This window comes from Pygocentrus nattereri, chromosome 2 (assembly GCF_015220715.1).
Source record: "Pygocentrus nattereri isolate fPygNat1 chromosome 2, fPygNat1.pri, whole genome shotgun sequence".
Taxonomy (NCBI): Eukaryota; Metazoa; Chordata; class Actinopteri; order Characiformes; family Serrasalmidae; genus Pygocentrus; species Pygocentrus nattereri.
In genome coordinates, this window is record NC_051212.1 from 3352276 (window position 1) to 3363263 (window position 10988).

At 40.0% G+C, this 10988-nt stretch overlaps 1 protein-coding gene across 3 annotated transcripts in view; it reads left to right on the plus strand.

Annotated features, from left to right (window-relative positions):
- dis3l2 (DIS3 like 3'-5' exoribonuclease 2) overlaps nt 1–10766 on the plus strand; it is a 39596-nt gene extending 28830 nt beyond the window's left edge. For all 3 annotated transcript variants that reach the window (XM_017722945.2, XM_017722944.2, XM_017722946.2), the window contains exons 15-22: nt 577–656; nt 3404–3587; nt 4248–4334; nt 5609–5756; nt 6314–6444; nt 7540–7644; nt 7744–7848; nt 8327–10766. In XM_017722945.2, coding sequence (XP_017578434.1) covers nt 577–656; nt 3404–3587; nt 4248–4334; nt 5609–5756; nt 6314–6444; nt 7540–7644; nt 7744–7848; nt 8327–8428 — 942 coding nt within the window. In that variant the 3' untranslated portion in view covers nt 8429–10766. The remainder of the gene's footprint in view (nt 1–576; nt 657–3403; nt 3588–4247; nt 4335–5608; nt 5757–6313; nt 6445–7539; nt 7645–7743; nt 7849–8326) is intronic.
- The last annotated feature ends 222 nt before the right edge of the window (nt 10767–10988 follow it).

The window sequence follows — 10988 nt, forward strand, 5'->3', positions numbered from 1 at the left end:
CATGTTCTTAAAATAGTCTTAATTACTGAGTTCATGCATGTCATCTGTACAGATCAAGCATCACAACACCTGTTGTTTCTCAATTCTCCAGATTCTGGTGGTTAAACACTATTATCTGTTACCGGTAGCATTATTACCTGGAAATAAGTTCCTTCCCCATATGAAAGCAGCGTTTTGTGGATGTGTGTCTGCCTGTGTTTTGTATTTTGAACGCTTTGATGTGGCTGTGCGTGTGGCGGGCAACAATCAGTACTATATCTTAATAAGCAGCATCTTAATTAACGTCTTAGTGATGGATTATTTTCTGATTAGTTTTGTAATCCTGCTGATCAGTGGTGTTAGAACAGCTCAACATTGCTTTGTCATGTTTCCGCTGTGTTGTGGAGGTGTCTATAAATCTCTTCAGGGGCTGGAAACTCAGTAGAAAGGCGAAACCTTGATCTTTTTTTCCTGCTTACAAAAATCATTAATAAATCTCCATTAGAAGTACCGTGTGATGGATGCTCGGATAGTTGTTCTCTGTGATTGTGCAGCATATTTAATGAATTGGTGGTAATTTATTGTTCTTTTTTGCAGATGAGGCTGGCGTTTAGCCTGGACGCGGACTCAGGCATGCCTCAGGGCTGTTATGTCTACCAGTACAGAGACAGCAACAAGTGAGTGAAGCCAAGTGATCCTGGTCGAATCTGCCTGCGGGGGCTTGTGACTTCGGACCAGCACTGATGATCTTAGCTGTACACTGTTCTCCATTTCTTTACGTTATAGAGTTCTATAGACAACTCGGAGAGAATATTTAAAACTGGTTATCTGTTCGAGGTGCTGGTACTCAAATGCTTAAATCTCTGTTTGAGTGTTGGTTCTGTTTAATCACAGGAAGATCAAGAACATATACAGATCAACAACCGTGTGGAGTACATTGTAGGCTTTGAATACAGTGTGTATATTGAGTATTTATGTATGTAGGAGACATTGTGTCAGTGTTGAGTACAGTATTAGATACAGTATGTCAGTGTTGAGTACAGTATGTATTTGATATGGTATGCTTCAGTGTTGAGTAAAGTATTAGATACAGTATGTCAGTGTTGAGTACAGTATGTATTTGATATGGTATGCTTCAGTGTTGAGTACAGTATTAGATACAGTATGTCAGTGTTGAGTACAGTATGTATTTGATATGGTATGTTTGTGTTGAGTACAGTATTAGATACTGTATGTCAGTGTTGAGTACAGTATGTATTTGATATGGTGTGTTTGTGTTGAGTACAGTATTAGATACTGTATGTCAGTGTTGAGTACAGTATGTATTTGATATGGTATGTTTGTGTTGAGTACAGTATGTTACTGTTGATTGCAGTATGTATTTGATATGGTGTGTTTGTGTTGAGTACAGTATTAGATACTGTATGTCAGTGTTGAGTACAGTATGTATTTGATATGGTATGTTTGTTTTGAGTACAGTATTAGATACAGTATGTTTGTTTTGAGTACAGTATTAGATACAGTATGTCTGTGTTGAGTACAGTATTAGATACAGTATGTCAGTGTTGAGTACAGTATGTATTTGATATGGTATGCTTCAGTGTTGAGTACAGTATTAGATACAGTATGTCAGTGTTGAGTACAGTATGTATTTGATATGGTATGTTTGTGTTGAGTACAGTATTAGATACTGTATGTCAGTGTTGAGTACAGTATGTATTTGATATGGTGTGTTTGTGTTGAGTACAGTATTAGATACTGTATGTCAGTGTTGAGTACAGTATGTATTTGATATGGTATGTTTGTGTTGAGTACAGTATGTTACTGTTGATTGCAGTATGTATTTGATATGGTGTGTTTGTGTTGAGTACAGTATTAGATACTGTATGTCAGTGTTGAGTACAGTATGTATTTGATATGGTATGTTTGTTTTGAGTACAGTATTAGATACAGTATGTTTGTTTTGAGTACAGTATTAGATACAGTATGTCTGTGTTGAGTACAGTATTAGATACAGTATGTCAGTGTTGAGTACAGTATGTATTTGATATGGTATGCTTCAGTGTTGAGTACAGTATTAGATACAGTATGTCAGTGTTGAGTACAGTATGTATTTGATATGGTATGTTTGTGTTGAGTACAGTATTAGATACTGTATGTCAGTGTTGAGTACAGTATGTATTTGATATGGTGTGTTTGTGTTGAGTACAGTATTAGATACTGTATGTCAGTGTTGAGTACAGTATGTATTTGATATGGTATGTTTGTGTTGAGTACAGTATGTTACTGTTGATTGCAGTATGTATTTGATATGGTGTGTTTGTGTTGAGTACAGTATTAGATACTGTATGTCAGTGTTGAGTACAGTATGTATTTGATATGGTATGTTTGTTTTGAGTACAGTATTAGATACAGTATGTCTGTGTTGAGTACAGTATTAGATACAGTATGTCAGTGTTGAGTACAGTATGTATTTGATATGGTATGTTTGTGTTGAGTACAGTATTAGATACAGTATGTCAGTGTTGAGTACAGTATGTATTTGATATGGTATGTTTGTGTTGAGTACAGTATTAGATACAGTATGTCAGTGTTGAGTACAGTATTAGATACAGTATGTCAGTGAGTACAGTATGTATTTGATATGGTATGTTTGTGTTGAGTACAGTATGTTACTGTTGATTGCAGTATGTATTTGATATGGTGTGTTTGTGTTGAGTACAGTATTAGATACTGTATGTCAGTGTTGAGTACAGTATGTATTTGATATGGTATGTTTGTGTTGAGTACAGTATTAGATACAGTATGTCTGTGTTGAGTACAGTATTAGATACAGTATGTCTGTGTTGAGTACAGTATTAGAGACAGTATGTCAGTGTTGAGTACAGTATGTATTTGATATGGTATGTTTGTGTTGAGTACAGTATTAGAGACAGTATGTCAGTGTTGAGTACAGTATTAGATACAGTGTGTCAGTGTTGAGTACAGTATTAGATACAGTGTGTCAGTGTTGAGTACAGTATGTATTTGATATGGTATGTTTGTGTTGAGTACAGTATTAGATACAGTATGTCATTGTTGAGTACAGTATGTATTTGATATGGTATGTTTGTGTTGAGTACAGTATTAGATACCGTATGTCAGTGTTGAGTACAGTATTAGATACCGTATGTCAGTGTTGAGTACAGTATGTATTTGATATGGTCTGTTTGTGTTGAGTACAGTATGTTAGTTTTAAATACACTATGTATTTGATATGGTATGTTTGTGTTGAGTACAGTATTAGATATCGTATGTCAGTGTTGAGTACAGTATGTATTTGATATGGTATGTTTGTGTTGAGTACAGTATGTTAGTTTTAAGTACAGTATGTATTCAGTACAGTATTGCTGCTGAGTGACTGGTGCTGTACGTCTGCTTTCAGGCTGGTAGAGGAGTTCATGTTGCTGGCCAACATGGCGGTGGCCCACCAGATCTACCGTAAATTTCCTAAGCTAGCCCTGCTGAGGCGGCACCCCTGGCCACAGAGCCGCATGGTGGAGGTGCTGCAGGAGCTGTGTGATCAGATGGGGCTGAGCATCAACCTGGAATCAGCCGGAACTCTGCACGTACGTACTCTACAACCCCAACACTTAGAGCTCCACTCGCTTTACCCCTCCTCAGAGATGCTCCACAGTCTCTGATGACCTCCTCCAAGCTCCAACCACAGGTGTTCAGTCATAACTACTGTCCTAAGGATTTGTGGACGGAGCCTGGAGCAGCTAGTAAGGGCCGAATGAACGTTTGTATGTATGTAGTCCTGAAAAACCTCCCGATTAAAAATTTTTTTTCTCAGATCCTGATTCAGGTCCTTTAATATAGGGCACTGTTCAAAACAAAGTCCAATCAGATATTTATATTTTGTAGATAAAAAAGCCACAGAGTGTGCAGTTTAAGGACAGTAAAGTTAGTAAAACCAATCCAGTTTTTCACCAAAAGGGCGATCAGCATGTCTACAGGGAACTCTGGAGAACCTGATTGCGGTCAGGTTGCTAAAGGAAGAGGAAAAGCCTGTTCTGTTGAATCCGTTTAACCGCATTAAATGTCAGTGTAACATTTACCCCATGTTAGTTTAATGTACCTTTAATGTGCCTCCTATTTGTAATGCAGCTTCTCACACAGTTCAGTGTTCTTGTGTTCTGTTTATTGTCAGTGTTGGTGTCTAATGTAGGGCTGGAACAGCTGAATAAAGATTGTGAATAAAGATATTAATGTGATTGTGAACACAGAGGAGTCTGAATGAAACTGTGGGGAATGACCAGTACAGCTTGGCCAGGAAGGAAGTCCTCACTCACCTGTGCTCCAGACCCATGCAGGTATGTGCCCTTGCTCCCCTGGTTACCTGTTTACCTGTACAGGTGCACTGTCTCATTGATCGTCTGAAGTGTTCCAGTCAAGACTTTCCTTCATTATGCTTTTTAAAACACTCCTTTAAACAGGATCAGTGCCATTAAGTGTTGTTTTATTTTACCTTTTAGTGAAATCTTATGTATTACTGTTTTTCCCCTTTTCTTTCTATTCTGTGTATTTTTAATTAAAATTTTAACTAGATTTGTTCATTGTCTGTTATTAACTCTTTGATTTTTATCACGTAAACTTAATTTTAATACCTGTTGATGTTAATGACGATGATGATAAGAAAAGGAGGAAGAACTACAAGTCTGTTGTTGTTTGTTGTTGTTGTTGTTGTTGTTGTTATTATTATTATTATTATTATTATTATTATTATTATTATCATTATTATTAATAGAAGAGACCTTACAGGATTACTGGCGTTTCATAGCTGCTGCCATCTACAGGTGTTCAGTATGTACTGCAACCGCTTTGCCTGTACTATGGCAATGAGCTTAGATACTACAGATGGCTAGATTCAGTGAGATGGATGGATGGACGGACAAACATCAGCATCGGGTTTAAAGTAGTGATGCACACCTTTGAAAAATAAAATCAGGGTTCAGAGATTTATTATAATGTCAGATCAGCTCTAATGTGAGAGGATATTATCACAATGTGATTGTGATAATGATGGTAGTGATAGTGATGATCATAGTGGTGTCGGGGATGGTAACAGTGGTTGTGATGGTGGTGTTGGTTGTGACTATGGTTGTTATGGTAGTAATGACAGTAGTGATGGTGGTAAAGATAGTGATAGTAATTGTCTTAATGAGAGTGGTGATGGTGGTAATAGTGGTGTTGGCGATGGTGGAGGTAATGGTAGTATTAGTGATGATGGTAATGAGGGTAGTGTCAGTGATTGTCGTGGTCTTGCTGATGCTGTAGATGATGTTGGTAATGGTAGTAATGGTTGTGGTGATTGATGGTAGTAGTGTTGGTGACAATGAGGGTAGTGATGGTGATGATGGTAGTGGTGTTGGTGATATTAATGAGGGTAGTGGTGATGGTGATGATGGTAATGTGATGGTTGTGGTGATCGATGGTAGTAGTGTTGGTGACAATGAGGGTAGTGATGGTGATGATGGTAGTGGTGTTGGTGATATTAATGAGGGTAGTGGTGATGATGATGGTAATGTGATGGTTGTGGTGATTGATGATGGTAGTGGTGATGGTGGTTATGTATGTATGTTTGTAGATGGCGTTGTATTTCTGCACGGGGATCCTGCAGGATGAGAAGCAGTTCAGTCACTACGCTCTGAACGTTCCTCTCTACACTCACTTCACCTCTCCGATCCGCCGCTATGCCGACATCATTGTCCACCGCCTGCTGGCCGCGTCCATCAGTGAGTGTCTCATACGTTCACACCGTGCTCTTACGGAGCTCTGAAGTCGTGTCGTTCTGTGGTCAGACTTGTGTCCATATTATAAGCTCTGGATCTAAGCTGGTTTTCTCTGTGGAGAAGCACTACATATATTTTCATCAGCAAGTCGTGCAGCACAGATTTTTGGTTGATTTTCAGCACTTTTAAAAATAATTTTGTACCTCAACAAACTATTTTAATAAAAAAGCTGGGGAAAACCAACCAAAAGCAAGTCCTTTTCTGGCATCTTTATTTTTAAGAACATAATTTGGAGAATCCTGTGACATTTGGTAAGGAAAAATGTCCCAAGTTATTCCTTTTGGAGATATTTATGCTGCAGTTTTTATGAAAACCCCATTAATTTTCCACATCTTGGATTAGTTTAGATCCAGGGCTTTTCTGATCTACAGAATGACGGCACGTCCTCAGAGTAGCAGTGAAATCAAGCTCAGTATTCTGCTATAATACCGTCTTCTTGTCCTAAAGCATTGTGTCTGTGTGTCTGTGTGTCTGTGTGTCTGTGTGTGTGTGTTTTCCAGAGTGCGGACCCCGCCTGCGCCTGAGTGACGAGGAGGTGCAGAAGCAGGCGTCTCACTGTAATGATAAGAAGACGGCGTCTAAAAGAGTTCAGGAGATGAGCACTGAGCTCTTCTTCAGTGTCTTCGTCAGGGTGAGTGCACCCACACAGCACTTGGCTGAAGGATCTGCTGTATTATACGCATTATGTGTAACATTATATTCAGTATTGTGTGTTATATGTATGTGATCTGTGTGTGCTTCTGTGAGCTGGACCCGAGAGGACATTGTGAAAACGTATTCCTGGCTGTTTATGAGTAGGTTAGGAGGAACAGCTGTTGCGTCTGTACCTGATTTGGTGCAGGGCTTGGCAACCAAAAAGAGCCATTTTATACTTTCAACAAAAATCTGTTCACTTTGGGAGCCACAACATTTTTGTCGATTTTATTGAAGTAATGTTTTAACACCTTGGCTGTAAATATGTCTCACTATGTGCTGATGTCCTAATGTAGACTTAAAAAATGTGATGTAAGTGAAAACGCAGACTCGCTTTACTCTGCTTTAAGCTTCAGCTCAGCTACAGCTGCTTTTCTCGCATCTCCAGCAGGAAACTTTTAGTTTTGAACAGTTTCTTGTAAAATGTCTGTCAGCATTTGACTCTTCATGAGGCTGAAGTCGCTTCTCATTCTCCAGCTTCTTGTTGGACTTTTCCTGTTCCACTTTAATTGGTGCAGCGGTTACATTCAGGCACCATTTAAGGTGGAACAAAAAAAATCTAATAAGCAGCTGGAGAACAAGAAACTGACTTCTGCTTCGTGACTTTATAGTGTCTCAGTTTCTCGCTGCAGATTAAACATATCAGGAAAGCAGCTGGAGTGACTATAAACACTAAAGTCCATTCGTCTCCTGTGCTGCGCTGATCTTCAGGGTTAAAGGGTGAATCAGCAGTTCTACATTAACTCCAGCGTTTAAGACCATTTACTGTTAAACTGTGTTGAAGGATCAGCAGAGCTTTATTTTACTATAAAGGAGGATTATTTTATTTAAATTCTGAGTCTCAACAGGGCAGTAAAAGAGCCGCACGTTGCCGACCCCTGACCTAGTGCTATATACGCGCCGTTTTCTGTGTTCAGCGGATCAGCATGGTGTCTGTGAACCAAGAAATAAAGACCAGCGCTCCAGAAGCAAGGCTGACCTCCTTCTTCGATTAAGTCTGTCTGTGTCCGTGTGTCTGTGTGTCCATGTGTAGGAGTGTGGTCCTCTGGACTCGGAGGCGATGGTGATGGGGATGCTGGATAAATCCTTTGATGTGTTGGTGCTTCACTATGGAGTCCAGAAGAGGATCTACTGTAATGTGAGTATTACACAAACACACAATTTATATATATATATATATATATATGATTTATTATTAAGCACACAAACCTGTTCTGGTGTCCTGTGTGTGTTTTAGGCTATAGAGGGTCTCCAGTCTTTCCATTTCCGTAAGGTGGGCAAACGACCTGAAATGACCCTCGTCTGGGCACCTGGGGACCTGGAACAGGGCACCTTTACACAGGTATGCGTGTGTGTGTGTGTGTGTGTGTGTGTGTGTGTTTGTGTTTATATGTACGTGTGTATTATGTGAAGTGTAAAATTCTCCTAAGCACATCATTTTTGGTCTGTATGTTTTTTTAACTTCTAAAATCTCATATCAGTTGAATAAATTCAAATAGACTTAAAAACAGCACAAAATGACTAGAACAAGCTTGCTTGAAGAACAAAATTGGGTTCCAGGTTCCTTCTGCGCGTCTCCAGCCATGGGCAGCTCAACTGAATTAACACAGTGAAATGTTCATTAGACACACGTGTCGGATGATATGATGAATGATAATGGGCTTCCACAGTGAAGCTGGAGAATGGTGAAACTACCACATTGACAAGTTTAAAGCCACTAATCACATTAAGGTTGTGTTGTTCTAATATTGTGATGTCATGAGCAGATAAACCTGTACATACTCGCCGATGTGTGATGGGTTTGCTCTGCTCTTCTGCAGGAGATCTCCCTCTTCTCTCTTGTGAACGTGCAGCTGAGGAGCGACGCAGCTCAGCTGAAGTACAGCGCAGTGCTGAGGAGACCTGAACGACCAGAGCCATAATCTCACACACACACACACACACACACACACACACACACACAGCTGTACAGACCTATAGGAAAAAAGCCCACACTGACCGCTTAGTCGTGTAGGCAGGCCGCTAGCTCTCACAGTGATTAGCTTTAGCTGTAGCCGCCCTGCCTCCCAGATTAAGCGATGAACTCCGTTTTAATTCGTCGTGTTTTAGAGTTTTTTATTTTAAGCCTCTGAGTGGCCAGTTTTAGGCCGGACGGCGCTGCTGCTGTGTATTTTGTTGCTGCTTTTCGATTTAGCATTAACTAGTTAATGGAGCTCAGGGCTCAGGCTGACTGTGCTGCGCTGTAGAGCGAGGAACTCCCGGATGGGCTTTAATAGAATAGCCGACTGTGAGGAACGTCCAGCAGGAGACGAGCTATTGGACAGCGCTCATGTTGGGATGGTCTAGTTTTTTCAACCTGCTACATCAGTAGAGTCCAGATGCACAACAACCTTGCGTCTTGAGGTTTTTTACTTTAGTGCATGTTGTGGAAACTCTTACGTTTTGCCTCGTGTTAAAATTTTGTGATAAATGGACAAATAGAAGTGCTCCAGAATTCCACGGGGGAAAAAATCATTTTACATGAATTTCTGCTGCGAGTTTTTTCCTTTGGAGACGCTGACTGTACGATGACAGCGTGAGCGGTGATGAGCAGCAGCTCGTCCGCCGAGTCGGAGACTTCTCTGTTCTCTCAGCCCAGAGAAACGGCTCATCCGTGCTCACGATGCTTTAGATGAGCATGTTCATCACGCTGAGCCGCTGTGGGCTGCTGATGCAGCAGATGGAGATTCGGGGGGGAAATGTCCTTGGATTACTGGTTTATCCTACTCGTGTCCGGAGGCGCCATGAGTTAGTTATCATTTTATAGCTTGTTATCTTGAGAAGTTAATTATCTTGTTATCTCAAGACAAAGTTGTGATCTTGTAGCGAGTTATGTTATTATCTACAGATTTTGAATTAATTCATTATCTTGTTCTCAAGATAACGTTATCTTGAAATAATGAGTTATGTCTTATCTCAAGATAGCAAAAGTTGTTTATCTTGAAATAAGCAGTTAGATATCTTATCTCGAGATCTTGAAATAGCAAGTTGGTTATCTCAAGATAAGTTATCTTGACATAACGCATTTATTCCGAGATGACTGTTATCTTTAGATGAGTTATCTAACTCAATTTATAAGATAAGTTGTTCATCTTGTGAAAACAAGTTATTTTGACATAACCAGTTAATTATCTTGTGATTGCAAAATAACAAAGTAGTTATGTTGAAATAAGGAACTAGATATCTCGATCTTGAAATAGCAATGTAGTTATGTCAAGATGTTAGTTGTCTTGTTCTTTTGAAGTTATCTTGAAATAAGGAGTTAGATATCTTGACATAAGTTGTTATCTTGGGATAATGAGTGCCGTGTTTTACATGGTCACACTACCAGTTTCCAGGTCAACACGCTGACTGGACCACGTTCCGGCTACTCAATACTATACTATACACCTCAGTGGGCGGAGCTTGGAGCTCCTCAGCATGGGCCCATCGTTAGTGTGACGCTGTCCTCGTCAAACACCCCGTCGCTCCAGCACAGGCGCCGCATCAGTCGCGCTAAAACATCACACTGAAAATGGCTCTTCGTCAACTTCAGAAGTTGTGAATCGTAGATAATTTTGTTCTCCCAATGGGAGGCGCTGTTTTACCGCGGGTTTCGGGGTCACCTGCGAGTGTTGGTTCTACTTCCGTTTGTTTTACTCTGCTTTAGGCTCGTGTGATACCTCCAGCTTTATTGGCTGGGACTTTTATTTTACTTTTTATCATTTTTTCTCATTCTTTTTTAGACTTGCCTCTTTTTTTTATTATTTTAACTTCTAATTTCAAAGCTTCAGAGTTTTAATTTAATGTGAGCGTTGTGACGTGCTGGGCTGTCTCTGGGGTTTACTGATGCGCTCGTTTGAGCGCTGTTGGGCGCAGCGTGGGGTTCAAAATCAGTATGGGGTTTTTCTCACGTAATCCTGGAAATGAATGCCAATTTTTACAATGTTGAGACATTTAAAACAAAGAAGTTCAGACTGTGTTCAGACTCTCAGGTGCATTTGCTGATCGGCTTTTGACGGGCAAAAATGGGGAAGCATCACCAGATACTAAGAAATTCATGTTAAAATTTCAGAAATGTGTCACTCAAATGATCATTTCTAATGAAAATCATTGTTATGAATGATAAAAGTCTTTACAGTGGTGGTGATGGGAACCAGGCGTCGCCATGACTACAACACAGATATAGACACTTTATTTACCATCCAGAACCAACAGAGCACCTACACGAGTCTTCTGAGTTCATATGGAATGTCGATGAAGAAAAAATTGTGGAAAATCTGGAATAATGAGATTTCTTTGGGGACTATTTTGCCGCACAGCGCCCTGCATGTCTCCCTCCACCATGAATGGAGTTGAAGTTCTCTAAACTCTCATAAAACAGAGTCTCAGTCATCAGGCAGTGAATTCAGAACCAGTTCATGTAGGAACTTTCTGTAGGAGCTTTTAGAGGGGGACGTCTGG